The 19,653-nt window shown below is 46.0% G+C and overlaps 1 protein-coding gene across 3 annotated transcripts in view; it reads left to right on the forward strand.

The window, feature by feature from the left end:
• Positions 1 to 19,653, forward strand: part of TG (thyroglobulin) — a 249,593-nt gene that overhangs the window by 88,589 nt on the left and 141,351 nt on the right. For all 3 annotated transcript variants that reach the window (XM_037802989.1, XM_037802991.1, XM_037802990.1), the window contains 7 exons: positions 3,024 to 3,089; positions 4,922 to 5,002; positions 8,070 to 8,207; positions 9,130 to 9,306; positions 10,296 to 10,407; positions 13,367 to 13,446; positions 14,201 to 14,344. In XM_037802989.1, the coding sequence (XP_037658917.1) occupies positions 3,024 to 3,089; positions 4,922 to 5,002; positions 8,070 to 8,207; positions 9,130 to 9,306; positions 10,296 to 10,407; positions 13,367 to 13,446; positions 14,201 to 14,344 (798 nt within the window). The remainder of the gene's footprint in view (positions 1 to 3,023; positions 3,090 to 4,921; positions 5,003 to 8,069; positions 8,208 to 9,129; positions 9,307 to 10,295; positions 10,408 to 13,366; positions 13,447 to 14,200; positions 14,345 to 19,653) is intronic.

Below are 19,653 nucleotides of genomic sequence, written 5' to 3' on the forward strand. Positions count from 1 at the left end.
GGACACTTAGAATCAGGTGTGAGATCAAAGCTAGAGGTTTTGCTGAATGCTGTGTAAATCCAAAGAAGGGGCACAGAACCCAGCAGGAGGTTCAGGGAGGCCTTCAGAAGGGGGTGATGTGGAACCTGATTCTTAAAGAATGAATAGGGGATAGCCAGTGAAAGGGGGAAAGCTCTAGGCAGAGAGAAAAAATATATGCAATGATGTCAAGGCCTGAATCCAAGTACTTAGATGTGTCGGGCAGAGCTGAGAGAGGCTGCACAGACTGGCAAGAACCAAATTGCAAGGAACAGAATTCTGAAACTTCTGGTAGCTGTTGCAAGACTGGAGCTAGATTTATGTTTCAGAAAGAGTATTCTGGGCTGTGTGACCCAGCAACCAGAGGGAGCCAAGAGGAGGCAAGGGGAGCAAAGTCTCATGAGCTAGGAGGGAGGGAGGAATGGGGGGGCAAGTTCAAGGACAGTTTAGGGAAGAGCCTGGTTGGCTGCAGGGGCTGATGAAGGGGAGGAGTCAAGGATGTCTCCAAGAGGGAGACCTGGGAAGAAGTGGGACCTTTATAATTTAGAAATCATAGGAAAGAGTGAGCTTGGCTCTGGAGATGGGGATGGGAGATGATGATAGACAAGAGAAAAAAGAGCAACATCAATTATTTTACCCCACTGCTTTGTGTGCATTTCTATGAAGAGTTGGTGGTCATTTTACTAGTACAAACCACCGTGAGGCTATAACTTCTCTTGTGGTGATTTCAAAGGCACTTCCCAGGAGACAACAATCTCTGTAAATGCTTTGGGCCTACCTGAATTTAGCTGAATTCCATTGGATCAAGTTGCATTGAAATGGATAAAAAAACAAGGATAAAGTTAAATCTCATCATATTTCCTAGACTGGAAGACACAGGGCTCCCTTGCTTGGAACTGGACAAAACCTGCATCAAAACGCCGCGTTCCTAACAGTTCAGTGCATTCTGGGCCAACAACACAGCTTGAGGCCTGAAGTTGCCTCTGTGGGAAGGGTGCTCCTGTGTGGGGTACCCATATTTCTCTGGGTGATGGGGGGGGCATGTTTGATTTTGTTTTCCTCTGGGTAAATCAGGGCACACGTTCTCTCAGACATAAAGGAGGTGATGGGGACAAAGTGAAAACTTCACCAACTCATCCCACATCAGAAATGGGGGACCGCTTAAGAGGCCTCCTCTTGGATTATTGTTCTTGGGAGGGACCCAGAATGGGAATGTGAACTAATATTTACTGGGGGCCCATATCTAAATGCTCAATACCATTCCTTGGTGAACTGTGTCTTAAACTGTCATTGGCTTTTGGCTTAGATTAGAAGGTCATAAAAAAACTTAGAGACAAGATGACATTTCTCCTACTCCTTATGGGCTAAATAAGATTCAGAATGTATTGCCTAAAATATCTGTATTACCAAAAAAAAAAAAAAAAAAAGTACACACACTCAGGAAGAGAGAGAGAGTTTGAAAAGTCAATATAGCAAATAGGTTTCGGTATGAAAAATTAAAAAAAAAAATACCCTTCTCAGATTTCCCTTTTGACAAGGTCCAGAGCCCCAGAGCCTGAACTTTGTAATAAGCAAACATGGGTATCACAAGGAGACAGTAAACATGGCCCCCTGCTCTGTGTTGGTGTCAGGGGAGGATATGGGAATATGGTGTGGTCTCCCTTATAGTGTGGAGAACAAGTTCCGAAATTTCAAAATCAAAGTCCTAGGTCTCCCAGCTGTCTTAGGTTTTTACTTCGTCAAATTTTTAAAAATGATTTCTACCTTCTGAAGAGGGCTGTGAGCGGATTATGGGTGGCTCCTTTAAGGAAACATGTTATCTTAATATTGGGCAGTGGGAGAAGTTCTGGTAGCATTGCTTATTCCCATTTCAGCAGCAAAACCAAAGCAGAGCACAGCTTGGATCACCCCACGGAACAGAGCTCAGGCCATTGCTGGGGGAGCCATCGGTGTGAAAGCTGAGGTTTCTAGACAGTGGAAGAACTTTTAACCTTTTGACCATTTTGGACGGGCATAACCCTAAAATATATTATCCTCTCACCAGTGTGATGGTGAAGAGCATGGGGTGTGGAGCCAAACAGATGGGGTTTGAATTCTGGCATTAACCTCTCTGGATTTTGATCTCTTTGCCTGCAAACTGGGGACAAAAATATCCACCTTACCTTATAGCATGGCTGCAAGGTTTAAATTAGTGAATGGAAGGTGCTCCTTTTAGTGTTGGATAAAGGGTAATGACTCAGTAAATGGCTCCTAATGCTGACAGGATTTGGACATTTCTTGGTGTCTGAGGTCTCAGCCAGCTGTCTCCTGTAGTCTGTGGGATTGCTGTCTCCAGTTTACCCACTCTCTGAGCTCTTTTCTCAGCCTTTGATATCATGAGGGGCATTGGCAGGAACTTAGGGCTGAGCGGGGACAAAAGAGGCAGCCGTGACCATTAAGAAATGGTGTGAGAAATCCAATATCCTTGAGGGTGGCACCTGGGGGCATAGTCTGGCAGAATAGAAAACTTAATAATGCCAGCAATACATTAAATAGTGGCTGTTACCAGTTACGGGGTGGATCCTACCGATGAGGATTCTACCAGGCAGTTTATATATCTTAGTCCTGTCTTCACGGTTCCTGTCCCCATTGACCAATGAGGCAAGAGTTTCAGAGGAGTGAAGTGACATGGGAAATTAACATGCTCTGGAGTCTCATGGCCTTTGTTTTCTCTAAGCCAATCCCCAGTTCTGGAAGGGACCCTCCTGTATCATAGGTTCTCAGCCTGTCGCCGTGCTGGTCCCTTCGGTGTCCTGAGCAAGATACCTGAAGTCTGATCAGATATGGCTTTATATGAGCTGAAAGGGAGCCCCAAGAGACTTTTGGGGGTGCACATTGTGTGGGAAAGACTTTTCCAGCCCAGGAGGGGCCAGTGTGAGGGGAGAGGGGTCCGTTGGTGATAATGGTGGGTAGCCAGTGAAGGCAAGCACACTCAAGCTCAGAAACACAAAAATCTTCCCTTGCAGGTCTGACACCCCTGGAAGGAACTCAAGATACAGTTACCAGTTTCCAGCAGGTTTATCTCTGGAAAGGTAAGCTCCCTGGCAGGGAATGGGGGCAGGACACTGGTTACATGAGATTGCTGGCCTCACCGCTCATTCAGACATAAAAGCGTAGAGGTTTACTTTCCCAAGCGAACGCTCTGTGTGAAATAGAAGGGTCTCAATGCCTCATCAGATAGCAAAATCTAAAAGAAAAATGAAGTTTGGAAACCCAAGAAAGGCGGATGAAGGAAGTACTAGGTCCCTGGGAGATAAAGTTCCCTGACCATAAGCAGTCCTTGTACTAAGAAGGGAGCTCTGGGGCCATTGCAAACTAGCAGGAGGCATTGCTCCAAGGGCCTCGGCCACCCGGGCCTCTCTCTAAGGCTCAGGGGGATGGGAGTGGACCCCAGGCCGGTGATCCATGGACTGCTGCTTAGAGATAATGTTCCTGTGGGAGCATGGGAAGGGGCTTCAACATGGGGACGCAGGTAGAGTCCGCAATTGGCACCTCCTTTCTGCTTTCCCATCCTCCTCTGAGTTTACTGAACATTGCCTGAGTTACTACCCAGAGCTGGGGACTGTGAGGGGCATTTGGGAGAGAGATGAGAGGTACAGCCCTCACCTTTAAGGGGCCCCAGTCTGGCGAGGGAGGGGCCGAGGCTGCGGGCCAGTCATTTCAGGGCGGTCAGTGTTAGCTGCTAGGTGTGAGAAAGGTCCTCGGGCCACGGGCTCTCCTCCTCTCTCCACCACCCTCCCTGTTGGCTCTGCCTCCTGTGGATTACAGAGTGGAAAAGAGCCCCGGCTGTGGACTGAATGACTGGACATGAATTCTTGTCGTCACTTACTGCCCGTGTGACCTTGGACACATCATTCAGCCCCTCGAAGCCTCAGTTTCCCCATGGGTAAAATAGGGATTAAAAAGATTACGTACCACATTGACTAGGTAATGTCTGTAAAGTGCTCAAAACAGGGCCTGGCACCCAGTAAGTGCTGATTCATGCTAGTGCTGCTGCGGGTGATGAGCAGTTGGAGAAGGAACAATGAGGAGGAGGAGGAAAAGAAAAGGATGGTGTTCATCATCCATTTCATTTTAAATAAGATTATGCACTTTTCTCCTTTAGTAGGACCTATAAGGTAGGTAGATAGAGGAGGTGACATTTTGCTCATTTTGCAGAGAAATGAGGCTTGGAGAGGGTAAGTGAAATGCCCCAAGGACAATCAACCTGAAATGCTTGGGGTTGGGGGCACACAGACACCAGTGATGTGGTTTCCGTATGGCCCCTTCACAGTTATCGATGATTCCTGGTAGATAAGGTGGTAGCTGGTAAAAAACTGAGGAATTACCTCTCCCCAGGACATTTTCCCCCCCAAGCAGGAGCCCCCAAAGACCTGCCCAACTCCCAGCTCTCCCCATCATCTTGCTCTGCCTTCATGGAAGGCGTGTTCCCAACTGGGAAATTTCATTTTCTTTCTCAAATTCTGGTCCATCTACTTACCACCTGAGCGTCTGGGATAAATTATTTCACCTGTCTGAGCCTCATGTTTCTCAAGAGAAAAATGAAAATCTTACTTCGTACCTTCCCAAGAGTGTTATGAGGATACAATATTTATGAACATATTTTGTTAACTCTTAAGTGCTTTACAATGTAAATAATTTCAGTATCAGGGACAATAATAGTTCTGTTGGTAAGAGGTTGATTGATGTTCCAGAAGAGGCTGAAGAGCTGAGACCCACGGCACTGATTTGCTCTAGACCTGCCTCGGGACACGGCTGTGGGCGGTGAGAATTTCCCACATGGTCATTGCTATTTCATTGACCAGAGCGTTATCTCCCCCACTGATCCCAAACGTCAGGATGGCTCTCCTTTTCTTCCTCCTAGATTCTGACATGGGGTCTCGGTCTCAGTCTATGGGATGTGCAAGAGATGAGGTACCAAGGCCAACATCTCCAACAGAAACAGGTACCACTTTGAAAACCTTTTTACATGCTTGGGCTGAGACAAGGGCTTAATCAATGAGTGGACCAAATAAACTTTGGCCGCTACAGACTCTCCTTTAAGCTTCTAACCTCAATTATCTATTTCCTAAATATGGACAGCTCCTCGGATGGGCAAATGGCACAGAATGTAAGGCTAAATCATTGCAAATTCACCACTGCTGCTGGAAAAATAAACAACCATAATAACAAAAGCAGGAAAAAATGATTAGAGAGCAAGATTCAACTGACTGATCAGTGGCTTCACTCGAACCCTGAAGAGAATAAGCAGAATTTATATATTCTGGAATTGTTTAATGAATGAGATATCTATGAGAGTCTTGGAAGAGTCATTGCATACAATGAGAGATAGGAATTCTTACACTAAGAGGGACAGAACGTGATGCCTGAGACCGGCCGATGCCTGGAGCCTACCACTGTTATTACTGATGTGAGGATAAAACTTGAGAGAGAGAGGGCCAGTGTTAGTCTGCCAGGAGCCTGGTGCAATGTGAGGCCACGCTGTGAAGCAGACAGACCAAGGCTTGAGCCGCTTCCACCCACTTGCTCACTGCTCACTGCACGGCCAGGGAAATTAGCTCACCCACTTGGAGACTCGGATTCCGCACGTGCAGAATGAAAATCTTGCCTACCTTCTTGTTAAATGACATACTCGATGAAATACCTGGCACACTGCCTGGCACTCAACAGGTGCAGTTTCCCTCCTCTTCCCAGAGTTTTTATGAAGATTAAATGAAATAATGAACATAAAGCATTGAAAATGGGCTAAGCCCTAAGTAGTTGTTTGGGGTTTGTGAGTTCACGTTGCACTCCTAGAGCTGCCGTGGACACTGAAGATGGGGTCCTGGACAAAGTACAGGCTCTTGTGCCGGGGGCCTGGGCCTGAGTCCCAGCTCTGTGTCTATCTACCTGTGTGGCCCTAAGTGAGTCACCTTCTCCGAGCCTCAGTTTCCTGGTCTGTACATGAGAAGGATGACTGTGCCCATGTAGCAGGGTGATGATGGGAATCAGTTATGTACAGCACAGTGGCACAAAGTGAGTGCTCAGAAATTGGTGGCTGCTGGCATCATGCTGATGGTAATTGGCACAGCGCCTGGCCCTAGCGAGCACGCAACACAGTTTTGCCCCTCCCATCTCTCCTCCTATATGGCCTGGCAGACAGCAGGATTTGGTTCGGCATGTGAAACCAGGGTCACAGTACATACCTCTGTCCAGGCTCTCCTTGGCAGTGGGTGTCCTTCCCCTCCGTCAGAGGTTTTCCAGTGGCAGCTTTAATTTTACCAGCAGGGGCATTGTGGGGTAGGAGGGCCACCTGCTTAGGAGACCCCCCTCTTTGTCCTCAAGCATTTGGTTGGTTCCCTTCTGCACATTGACCTGGCTCCTCACACTCCTGGTCTTTGCTCTGTGCTGGCAAATCAGCAAGTTGACTCTGACTTGGGAGCCTGATGTTCAAGTTTATCTGCTGCCAGCCATTGCTTTCCTGAGAAAACTTGAAAAACTCACTGGAGTGGGGGTTGGACTGGGTTTGGGGTGTAGAAAAGAGCCAGTCCTCACGGAGGCTCCTATGTGCCAGGGACTGCACATACCTCCTGTCACATGTCACAGATGAAATGACAACTCTGCAGGTCGTGGTCATGATTCACATGCCACCAATGGGAGGCTTGGGGCTTAGAGCCCCTCGGTATCCCCCATTTGAGGGTCTAGCTCTAAGCAAGCAGCAGTGCCAGGATTTGAACCGTGGCCTGTAGACTCTGAAGTCTGGGTTCTGCTTGTACACCAGTGGGGGTATGAGGGCTGGGGTCGAGGTGGGCCCAGGCTGACAGAGCAGACAGGTTTTGTTTGATTGGCAGAGTAGACTTTTTTTTTTCCCATTAAGCCAATATCTTTTTATTGGGAGATGTTATATAAAAAATAAGGATTTCAGCTTCTCTTGAGGAAAGTGGAAGAAACACTCTGGCAACACTGGCTTCAAATTTCCCCCTCGCAGCAACCCGCTGAGCTGCGCTGCCCACTCCCATCGAGGTGTGGCTCTCCAGTGTCCCCAGCCCCTGCCCTCCTGCCAGCCCCCTGCCTGCCCCTGGGATCCTTGCATTCACAACCTCCAACCTTAGCAGTGCCTTTTAGGGGCTGCCATCCAGCTTGTGGCCATGGAAATGTGAATGATTTCGTGGCACTTGAGAACATTTGTAAAATCCATCATTATACACTCAGCACTACCAGATGACTCCCACAGGAAGAACCCCCAGCCCAGCCCCAGAAGGGGATCCTGGTCGCTACCCAGGGCTCTGAGGGAGACACACCCAGCTCGGGTTTCCCTTTCTCAGTTGATTGCATTCCTGGCATAAGGAGGTGAGCGCCTGCGGGAGGAATAATTTCGCTCTGCTCCTCTGAGGCAGGGCCAGGGTCTTCTCTACGCACACGTTGACGTGGGCTCCACTGCTCAGCTGCCCAAGAATGGCCTCTTGGCTTCAAAGCACAGTGAAGAATTTCCCCCTTTCTGCTGCAGGTTACTGCAATTATTTTAAGTGGTTATGGGAAACACAGGGATGCCAACGAGAGCAGCCTCCCATCTGGCAAGCCCAGCAGTAGTCTCCCTGCCATTAAGGGGAATGCAAAATTTTAAGAGAAAGTAGAAAATGGATTCTTCCTAATATGATATTTAAACCAGTTGTCAGCTGAAGGGGCTCCAGTATACATCTTTTCACCCAACACATATTTCTGGTCACATACACCATGTCAAGCAGGTTTGGGGCTGAGTTTCCAGGGATGAAGCAGACAGGGCTGCCCCTGCAAGTTCAACAGTCTAGCAAGGATTCCCAGGTGCCACCATTGCTCTGCACCATGGCAGGTGGTGTCCTGGGGACAGGCATCAAGTACAATGATTCAGAACTGCTTTGGAATCATATAGTCTAAAAATATCTTTCTCTTTCTCTGACTCGAGCTCTGTCTCTGTTACAATTTGTCTGTCTGTCTCTCTCATACTCACTGTAAAGATAAAGGTGAAGGAAGTTGACTTTTTCTTTCTTTTTCAGATTTGATCACAGAGCTTTTCTCCCCTGTGGACCTTAACCAGGTCATTGTCAATGAAAACCGACACCTGCCCAGCCAGCAGCACTGGCTTTTCAAACACTTATTTTCAGCCCAACAGGCAAACCTGTGGTGCCTCTCTCGTAAGTATCCTTAGACCTCATCACTATTTTTCTAGACCATGGGTCAGTCATTCCCAGCCTAGCCTAAAAATTCTTGAGAAACAGATAAGTTCAGAGTCAGTGGCATAACTCAGGGACCTCTGTTTCACTGTGAGTGAAAGAGAAAAAAGTTAGGACATAATCCCTATCTTTAAGAAGCTTACAGTATAATTGGTCCCTACTATCCTCTAAGAACTTATCATCCACCCTGCTATCCATTAATCATCCATCCATCCACCCATCATCCATCCACCCATCCATCATCTATCCATCCAGAATCCATCCATTTATCCACCCATTCATCCAACTATCCAGCCATCCTTCTGTCCATCCATCCGTCCATCCATCCATCCATCAATCCACCCATCTATCCTTTACTCAACAAGCAGTTATTGAGCATGTGCTATGCTCCAGTCCTTGTGTTTCACTTTGGGGATGGATGAACGGACAACAAAAGACCTCTGGCCTTCAGGGAGCTTGCACACAATGGTGGTAAAGAATGACTTGGGAATGGGGCAGTGGAAGTACTTTGCCAAGTTCAAAAAGTCATTTGGCTTCTGGTCTATGGATCCTAATTGCCTCTGAGATGATCATGGGTAGATGAAATGAAATTTTACCCTCCCTGACCATGTATTGCTGAGTTTGAGGCTTACCCCTCACTCCCTTAGACTCTTCCTTTAGTCAGGGACACACAAACTCTGTTCCATGCATGCCCTTCTCTCCAGCTAGAAGAACCCCAGTGTTTTTTCTTGGACCTTACAGATTGGACAGCCTCAACTATTTTGGGTCTCTGCCCTGCTTAGGAAGACTGCCTGCTCGGTGTTTGTTCCAAGACTACCCTGTAGAAGTAACTCTCTCCTGTAGACTTTCTAAGGATTGTACACCAAATGCTCTCTTGCCATAGGTTGTGTCCAAGAGCCTGCTTTCTGCCAGCTCACAGAGGTAGCAGATAGTACACCCTTATACTTCACCTGCACCCTCTACCCAGAGGCCCAGGTGTGTGATGATGTCATGGAGTCCAATCCCAAGGGCTGCAGAGTGACCCTGTCCCACAGGCCAAAGACCCTGTTCCGGAAGAATGGTGAGTGCTTGGTGCGATCTGCGCAAGCTCTCTCACCCTGCATAGTCTCCATTTCCCCAAACATGCTGCCACCTTTCATTTTCTGTTATCTCTATCTTTTTGCTGGAGGCCCTTCTCAGATGTTTCATAAACCTTGATTCTCCACTCAAATATAAGAGAGGGGCTCAAATCTGAATATGTAGTGGAAGTTGTTGACTTTTAACTTTCCTTACAGGATAATCTAGTTGGGCCATCCTTTGGGGAATTCCTCAGGTCAGCATTTTTAAGTCCTTCTTCCATAGGAATCTCCTGCAATACCTAGCCTGGCTGCTAGAGTTTTGGGCACCAAATAACATTGGGAGGCTGGGGGTGGTGGTGTCTCAATATTCACCATGTAGGCTAAATTGAAATTATTTGCTAGTTTCAATGTGGTACCCATGCTGTCAACTCTACCTGGTGCCTCCCAGTCTAGAGACCCTCTCATTTGTCCTTTCCAGAGAATAAGGCTTCCATCTTCTTCCATGGTGGGGAGGGGGCAGTTGTCAGGAGGAAGACATCTGGAGACATAATTGCTCCTAAAAGAGATTTTTCAGCCGATCCTTCCATTCTTAGCCCACCTTCATCCCCTAGTGCTGTTGATACTTAAACCTCTGATCTACATGGTCTACTGGGTTGCTTCTTGGTTCTTCCCACAGAAGGGTTGATAAGTTAGCTGTCTTAGGTCTATTAAGTCATGTTCTCCTCCTCTGTATCCTTTCTAGCTTTCAAAATTCTGTTGCTATATCTCCTCTCCTATTTTCTCTATCACTGTGGGCCCATGCCTTTAAAATAATCTCTTTACTATTATTTTAGTAAGATTTGAGGAGGGAGCAGAGGGTAAATACACAAATTTAATCTGCCCATCTTTAACCAGAAGTTTTCTTCTAGTTTTTACTTCCTTGACCCCATATTTTCATGGATACAACAAATCTCTCTCTAAATAAAATAATTTTCTTTCTTCCTCTGTGTAGTTGTCCTGAAAGATAAAGTCAAGAACTTCTACACTCGCCTACCATTCCAAAAACTGACAGGGATTTCCATCAGAAACAAAGTGCCCATGTCTGAAAAATCCGTTTCTAATGGGTAAGCTACTCCCCTAACCCCTCCGATATGAATAGACCCTGAACTTCCATATAGAAGGTGACAGAACATCAGTTAAATGCACAACAAACAAACAAACAGTAAAACCCAAAGCTAAGTGAGGAAAAGGTCAAGAAGAAAGTAATTATATCTGAAAACCTTGGTTAAGGTCAATTACTGATATTGAACACAAAATTTTGCCCTGAGCCTCCTGTCAGCTGATGGGAGAAGGAAATACTGAGTTGCACCTTCCCAGCTATTTTAGTTTTCTGGGCTACTCCAGTAAATACCATGATATGGGTTGGGCTTAAGCGATGGGAATTTATTTGCATTGTATGGGAATTCACAGTTTTAAGGCCAGGAAAATGTCCAAATCAAGGCGTTATAAGGTGATGCTTTCTTCCTGAAGATGGGCTGTCAGCAATCCTTTGCTCCTCTGCCACATGCCAAGGCTCATGGCAGTATCTCCTGGTTGCTCACTTCTCTTCTGGGTTTTGTTGCTTTCAACTTCTTGCTTCCATGGCTTTCTCCTTCCCACCCCACCCCCTCCCTGTTTATAAAGAACTCCAGTAAGAGGATTAAGACCCATCCTGAATGAGGTGGGTCACACCTATTTACACTGGGTTCACATCCACAGGAATGGATTAAGTTTAAGAACATGTTTTTCTGGAGGTATGTATAGTTCCAAACCACAACACCAACTAATAAAAATTATCAAGAATTGTAATGAACTTAAGCCACAAAGTCTCATTGTGCTGTATTCAGAATTTGGATACCAAGTAGAACTTTTCATAGAGCCATAAGGCTTAAAAGAACTGTTGCTGTAAAAATAGTTGTTTATTTATTTATTTTGTTGTTATTTATTTTTTTAATTAAACTTGATGTCTATGGATCTCATACCTCCATATCACCAGGAGGACTTTTTTTTACAAATTATATTCCTGGGTCCTACCCTGGACCTACTGAATCAGAATTTTCTGGGGTGAGGCTTGAGAATCTGAATGTTAAATAGGTTTCCCCCACCCCTCTCCGTAATTCTTTTTCACTTTAAAATTCAAAAGTCATTGATCCATAAACTGTTGCTCTGTGAAGTGTTGTTGAGTTATGAAACTGTGTCATGTTTCTGATGTTTAAAATCTACTTTTGAAAATGGAGATTCAAAGACAAAACAGGCTATCCCGTCTTGAGAACTGGCTGGAGGCACTCCTAATTGGATCCTGGCACCAGCCTGATCGCAGTGCTGGGAAGAGGAGCTAGGAGAGCCGGGCTTCCATGTCTGGAGTCCCAGAAGGATAGTTTGACAGAGAAGTACATAGTGTAGGATGCAGCTTAGCAGTGGGCTTCCAAGACAGCAAAACCAAGTCAGCAGGTGGGCAGGTGGGCGGGGCTCTGGAAAAGGGCAGTGAAAGGGAGGCAGGCATGGGGAACTGGGACATGAGGGAAGCTGCCCAGCAGATAGGGGCTTTAACAGCTGGGATGGGATATGGGTCCAGGCGCTCCTAAGACAGCCAAGGAGAATGGCAAGAATGAGGCAGGGTCTCCACACCAAAAAGGGACTGAGAGATTAAACAAGCTCTCAGGAGTCAGGAATTAGTGATTGGTACTGGGACTCATGGTCAGGGCAGGGGAGTTTGGAACTGAACTCAGGAGGATTGGTTTGGAACCACTTGTTGTAGCCCCTGAGGGCTTTGCTAGTCCAGCGGCCAAAGAAGACACCGGACATTTTCTGATACATGAACCTTTATTCAGGGCTTGCTTACAGGAAGGGAAGTTGGTGTAGAGATCATAATGGCTCCCTCTCGCCGGGCAGTTACCACATTCGCAGGGAAGTTGACCGTGCAATTAAAGAAGTTGGCCGAGCCAGTTGTGAGGGTTTGAGACAAAGACATTCCTAAAGCCCAGGAACAGGGTCTTGTGACATGGGGGTGGGGGGGTTGGTGCAGGAAGGAGAGGAGGATCATAGGATGGGGCTTGGTAGATAACCACAAGAGTGATAAAATTTTAGGGAGTCAGGAAGCAGGTAAACTAGATTAACATTTGACAGCCAGCGGGAGGTCTGGGGACCAGAGAGGAATGCTTTTTCAAATCTGGGTGTAAGACTTTACATTTACATCTTTCTTCTTTGTGAGACCAAGAGTTTCTCACTTCCTGCCTGCTTCCCATTTTGAAGTTACATTTTGAGTTTAATTTACCATTTTCTCTCTACTAGTTTACAAAGATGATAGGTTAAACGTTAGCTGCCCAGGTCACGCAGACTGCTATACGCCAGGCTCGGCAGGACTGTTTTGTTCAGGCCAGGGGCTCCTATACCACTTAAGTCCTGCCTTCCAGGATGGGTTCCAGAAACTGAGGTGGGGTATAGTAGCTGCTCTGTGTTGCTAAGCAGGGAAGGTTCTGAGAGCCTGGATGTGCTGACCTAGTAAACAGAATTTCTTGCAGTGTGATTAGCCATGCTACAAAGTGAAAAAGTGGGGAAGCCAAGGGAATAAAAAACTTCAGCTCTTTGCTGTTTCAACAGGCTTCTGCTTGGGTTGTGCTGACTGTAAGCTCATGGACTTCCCCCTTTTTGGAGAAATGTTCCCTACTGTTTCTTCCTTTTCCCAGAGTCCCACGCTAAGACTTTCTCCTTATCTAAAAGGATTGGAGGGGCACATTCAGGATCCCAGGTCAGCTTGGCTTGGGGCCTGGCATGTAAAAGATGCAGTATATATGCTTGATGAATGAATGAGTGAATGAAGGATGTCATCATTGCTGAGAAAAGAGTAGAATTTTGTTTTCAGAAAGAACCTCAAAACTATGGAACCTACCCGATGTAAATTGGCCAAAACACTCCCAAATGGGATGGTCAAAGAGAAAAGAAAGCAGACCCCAAAGTAAGAATGACTACAATTCAGCTCACCCAACAGGGTCCTGGGCCACCAGTGAAAACCTTCAGGATTGTTTCTTTCTCTTCTTATGCCAGGTTCTTTGAATGTGAACGTCGGTGTGATGTGGACCCATGTTGCACTGGCTTTGGATTTCTAAACGTTTCCCAGTTAAAAGGTAATAATGATAACTCCCTCATCCCTGTGCACAGCACTTACAGTCTGGAAAACACATTGGCATCTGTGATCTTATCCATCTCTCATCATCTTCTCAAGGTAGATGGGAAGGAATGATCTACATTCATAGAGGGGGGAAGTGGGAGTTTGAGTGGGGGTTGGTGGCTAATAAATAGAGTAGCTGGGACTTGGCTCCCAGTCTCCTGCTCTGTTAACTTGATGCACACAGTTCTACCTGATCCAAATCACCTTCCTTCCATGCTTGCTTAGCTGTCTTCTGCTCATCTTTCAAGACTCGGGTCAGGCAGCTTAGTGGAGTGAACTTCGTATCTACTTGTACTATCTTTATTTAAAGCTTGGTTCAGTCATGTATTAGTGGTGTGGTCTTAGACAAGTCTCTATCTCTCTGAGTCACAGTTTCATCATCTGTAAAGAAGGATACAAATGCTATCTTCCTTCAAGGGTTTGTGTGAGGACCAAGCACTATGATGCAAACAAAGTCCTGGCACAGCCTGGGGCACATAATGGTGCTCCTTGAGTACTGGCTTCCTCCATCCCTGTGCTCTTAGACCAGAAGTTCCTTAAGTTCAAGTACCAGGTTTTTCATCTGTATATTCCCAGTGACTAAAATCATGCCTGGAATATAGTGGATGGACCTAAACATCTGCTGAAGAATGCGTTTGCAGAATTTCTCTCATTCTGTTAAAAGTGCTGCTCATGTCCGTTTGCTTTTTCCTGGTTATTTTTCACTCCAGGAGGAGAGGTGACATGCCTGACTCTGAATAGCTTGGGACTTCAGACGTGCAGTGAGGAAAATAGAGGAGCCTGGCACATCTTGGACTGTGGCTCTCCTGATACTGAAGTCCGCACCTATCCCTTTGGCTGGTACCAGAAGCCTGGTAAGTAATTTTCCCAGGCTATGTATCTTTAGTTGACTGTTTCTCAACCATGCATTAAGAAGATGCTTTTGGACTGGGGAGTACATTAGTTAGGATTCACTGGGTGCAAGCAACAGAAGCTGATTCTGCTTAACTTAAGCAGCAAAGGAATTGACTGGAAATCTGTTCATAGCCTGAAGGAAAGATGACCAGCCAGGTCTCAGAAAAGATGGAATTGGGCCAGCTTCATGTATATACTTAGCAGAAATAAATTAACAACTTCTTCAGGGTGCCACTTTCATCATTGGTCTGCTCCAAAAAGTTTTGGTTATTGAATTCAAGCTTCAAATTCAAGGGAGATAATTTGGCCTAGCTTGGACTATAAGTCCACCCACTGCCAGAGGGAGGGTGGGGCAGCTTGATTGACAATTCCAATAAGACTGTATGTACTGGGGGAGGAGAGGTTTCTCAAAGTATAACTAAGGTGCTATTGCTGGACAGGTGAAATCACCAGATGTTCACTCTGCAGGGTTCCTATGGTTTTCCTGCCTTGTAAATTGATCAGGACAATGTAGCACATGGAAGTCTTAGGGAGGGAAGGAGAACAACTGGTATGTATTTGACAATATACATGGTGTTAGAAGTTCAGTGCCAAGGCAGTGTGTGCCCAATGAGGGTCCTTAATGAATGTATGCTGATTATATCCTGGCAAGTTTTAGGAGCTCAATTTGAAATTGATGAATGAATGAGTTAATGGCCTGCATGGTGTAGTGGAGAAGCTACTGGACTAAAATGAGGAGATGGTATCTTCCCAAATATGCCATCACCTATATATTTGTCTTTGGGAAAATCATACCACTTCTTTGGGCCTTGACTTCTCCATTGGTTAAATAAGTGGCTGATAACTCTCTGAGGTCCAATTACCTCTTACATTCTGGGTGTTCATGGGTGTGGAAGACTTGGGGAGCAGTGAGTGACTGCCTGGAGACTGGATAGCCCACTCTGTGCCCCAAAAGAAAATTCATGAAGAGGTTCCAGGCACAAAAAGATGGAAAACCTTGTCCTAGTAGGTGCCCAATGGGGAGGCCAAGCTGAGGTTCAGTATCTTCAATCTCTCACGAGTGGCTTCCTCCTTCATTTCAGAATAAATGTATGATGGGTGCTGGTGCTTGCTTGGCCCTTGCCTCAGAAATTAGTCATGGAATGTGTAATCCAGAAAGAATCTTAGAGGTCTGCAACATCAATGTCATATTTTTCACATCACCCAGGACACTTTGCCCACAGTGGGCAAGGCGAGGACATCTGATATTTATCATATACATATGTGTGTAAGACTTGCGCTGGGGCTGCTACATGAGTTACATAATTTAATACCACTCTACGGGGTAGGCATTAGTATTTCCATATAAGATGGGGAGAGTGAGGCATTGAAAGTTGAGTTGCTTGACCCAAGTCATGCAGCTAGGAAGAAGCAGTCAGATGGCAAGCTCAGATTGGACGACCTCAAAACTTAAACCCGTCTCTTTGTATGAAGCTGTCTCCTGACAGGACTTCAATGTCTCTTAAGTGACCAGATATTGAAAAGTCGAGACACCTTGTCTGACTGATTTTCCCTCAACTCAACTAATAAGCAATTGACTGATAAATTGAAAAAAAGTTGACTAACATACCAATAAAACAAACCAGTTGGTAGTTTGGCCCCTTGTTTCAAAGCCATAACCAGCCAACTGAGAGGCCCAGGGCCTCTTGGCTTCATGATAGATTTTTTTTTTTTGGAGTGGGGAGAAGATTAGTTATTACCAGGCTGAGTGGAAGTGTCCCTGCTCTGGTCCACCTTGAGCATCCTGCAACCTAATCTGAAGTCACGCTATTGGCTTTTTATTTAATTTAGCATCTTGAATTATATTAAGAAAAAAAGTCGGGGTTGTATAATTAAGTAGCCTCTGTGGGTTTCTATTTAGGGAAGAGGGTTCCATATGTAGCAGTCTCCCCGTTTAAACTCTCAGGGATGAGAAGTGAAAGCTTACATATGATTTTGCCTCCTGCAGGAGACTGGATACCACCTCTGGGTATTTAGGGGGAATCTGAACTGAACTCTCACCCTGCAGTGCCATCTGGCCCATCAGTCCCCACACCTCTTCCCACCTCCTCACTCGACCAAAGAATGAAAAATGTCATTTTTCATTTTCATATTGCTCATGGAAGAGTTGGGTAAAAAGAAGCTTAAGAAATAAATCATTTGCTTGGAAATATAATGGGAATCAGATCAGAGTATCACAACATGTTGGCAGGAGTTGGCAAGGAAAAGAACTCAAGGTGCTCATTGTCCCAACTCATTCCATCCTGTTCTGTTTCTTTTCATCTCACTGCACAGACCACTAATTTTTTCCAACGTATGTGCCGGTGGGGGTCAGGCTGAAGCCTCAAGAGTTTTAACCAGGAACTATAGGACAGAGAATTAAAAATTCACAGAGGTGCTCTCAGTCAATAAACACTGACTGAGCATCAACTGAGCCCAGGTAGCGATAATAAAAATCTAGCCTCTACTCATTGGCCTCTTACTGGCCTGATGCTTTGCATTTCTCAAGCATTATCTCATTCCTCACAACCATTATTAGATGATGAAACTGAGGCTCAGAGAGGCTAAGTAAAATGACCAAAGTCACACAGTAGGTAAATGACAGAGTTAGAATTTGGACCTAGGTCTTTCTGACTCTAAATTGCTATATTATATGGCTGAGTGTCAATAAGGCATGGTCTCTGTCCTTAAGGCACTCACAGATTATGATATATAAACAAATAAACCATTCTGGGGCTGCATCATAAGGCTAGAAGCTCTGGAGCTTTATCATACACTGTGCTGGGCCCTGGAGAAGCCATTTCCCTTAGAAGCTGACAGCCTAGTGAGGAAGACACGAGTGAAGATGACTGAGTACAGCATAACAGACCAAGTGCTGTGAGCGTCATATACCTAGAGTGCTAGGAGAAACATGGGGGAAAGAAATTAATAGTTTGTGAGTCTGTGCTGAAAGGCTCCTACAGACTCCCCTGGTGCTTTAGGGACCTCCCTCCTGCAGTCCCGGGCCCCCTGGTATAGAGAGGCCCAGTGAGGTGGTCTTTCTCACTGTATGCTGCCTGTTTTCAGAGTCAGGGGGTGTGGGGAGAAAAGGAAAAATGATAAAATGGCACTAGTCCCCCACTCTTCCATCCATGACTCCTGGGCAGAGGGCACCCAGGAGGTACACAGCTGTGGCCATCTGGTCTTCGTAGCTCCTTATTTCCCATTTCAGGAGAGCAGTTGGGGGGGGGTCGGGTGTCTGGGCCGTAATGATGGGTCATGCCTCATGGGTCTCGCCTCATGGGTCTCCAGCAGAGAAGAACCAAACCAGCTTCTCATCTGTCCCTTGAACTTCAGTCGTTTTCATAGGAAGTGGGTGGTGGAGTGAGTCTCCATGCTCTGTGGGCTACCTCCTTCTAAGACCTAAGTGGAGAAAGGACTCTTATGGAAGTAGACTGGTTTAATAGATCAGGCTGTTCCCCTGGTTGGGTCATGTTGACTGGCACAAAATCATCTTTTGATTCACAATATAGTTTGAGCCAAAACATACTCACTATCTGGATTCCGAACGTTAGTATGGCCTTGGATTTGATTTTCTCAAGTAGACAAAACCACATCATTAGACTGTAGGAAAATCCCAATACAAGAAGTGACTTAGTCATCATTTTTTCTCTGACTCTTGGGTCTGACCTTGAAGGATAGAATGCTACTCTTCACCTCTCAGTAAGCACTGACACATGAGGCATAACGTTTTTCAAAGCTATTATGAAAAGTTTCAATAATAGGTTTTGCCCTTTCTTCAAATCCATGGTTTGATCATTTAACATATTGATTTCTATGCTGAGTGAATACCAGGGACCCAACCTTAGACTCTGGGCCGAGACAGACACAAGAAGCATGACATTAACTCTCCATTTCTGAAGAAATGTCAGAAACAACTAGGAAGTCCTTTCTGTGTATTAACTGACAACCCCCTTGTGGAGTCGGTGCTATGCCTATCCCCTCAAGAGTAAGCAATTATTCTCTGTCCGCACAGAGTAACAACGGTAGGTGATTTCTGTTACCATGAGACCTGCTGGGTGCTTTGGGAGCATGAAAAGCAAACAGTAGCTCTGAGCATTCAGAAGTGACTCCAGGGAAAAGCTGGACACTGATAAAGGGGCATGGGGTGAAAGGAGCAGGGACCAGTGCTTTGAATGAGCAGCAGGCTCTGGAGCTGAAGTAGCTATGTTCCTGCCCTCGCAGCCCTCACCTGCTTGCCGACCATTGCAACACAACTTTGGTACCTGGGTTACGTTCAAAGAAAATACAAGGTTGGGTGTCCCAGCATCCAGAAGAAAGGCATGAACCTAAAACAGGACCTCCAAAGAGCCTGTGCAGTGGGCCTTCTAGATTTATTGTGCAGAACAGAAAGTTCCATACATGGTACCGCAGAACTACAGACAGGCTAAACAATTGTGAATGCAAATGAGGAAATGAGGCAGTTTGCAGCCCCTTCCTGGCAGCAGGTCGTGGGGGAGAAGCATTCTCAGGGCCTAGAGGAGGGGGAAGGGTGCTGGGGGAAAAGAGGGTCTGCTTTGTGGTCAAGCAGGGCCCTGAGCCCAGGGTTTCCTGGAAGGGGTGGCCCACTGGGCGTCATTGCCTCTGATCTTTGAAGAGAACCAGGGCTGCCCATTCCACCCACAGCTGTGCGTTGCCGCAAGCGGTACAGGATCTTAGGTTTATAAACAAAGTCAAATGTGACTGCTTAAAAAAAGAAAAGAATCAAAGCCTTACAGTTCCTCTCTTCTTCTGCTAAACAATGTACTTGGGCCCTGTAGCAACACTAGATTTCAGAATGGGAATGTAACCTGGAAAGAAAATGACAAGGTCTTCTAAACATGTCCTTGCCTCTCTGCAACCCACGCAGAAGCTACCACGCATGGGTAGCAGTTTACTGTAGAATCCATTCTTCCTCATCTTTCACATCAGATAAAGAACCTCTACCATTTACTCGCATTTTGCATGCGAAACCTCATTTAAACCTGTTAAAACCTGAGGAGCAGGATCTATTGTTACCCCAGTCACTGCTGTCCCGGTAAATATTTAACTGGCGGGGGTGGGGGGAAGCACTGATTTGTAGGGTTTGCTATTTACTGTGGTGTAAATACTCCAGCCATGGCCAATTTCACGCTGCCAACTTGATGTTGCAGAGAGCAGAGTAGGGAAGAAATGTGCACCGCTGGCTCTTGGGCGCATCCGCCAGCTGGCTCCAGCACACCCGGGCATGAAT

The sequence above is a fragment of the Choloepus didactylus genome, chromosome 14 (genome assembly GCF_015220235.1).
Source record: "Choloepus didactylus isolate mChoDid1 chromosome 14, mChoDid1.pri, whole genome shotgun sequence".
Classification (NCBI taxonomy): Eukaryota; Metazoa; Chordata; class Mammalia; order Pilosa; family Megalonychidae; genus Choloepus; species Choloepus didactylus.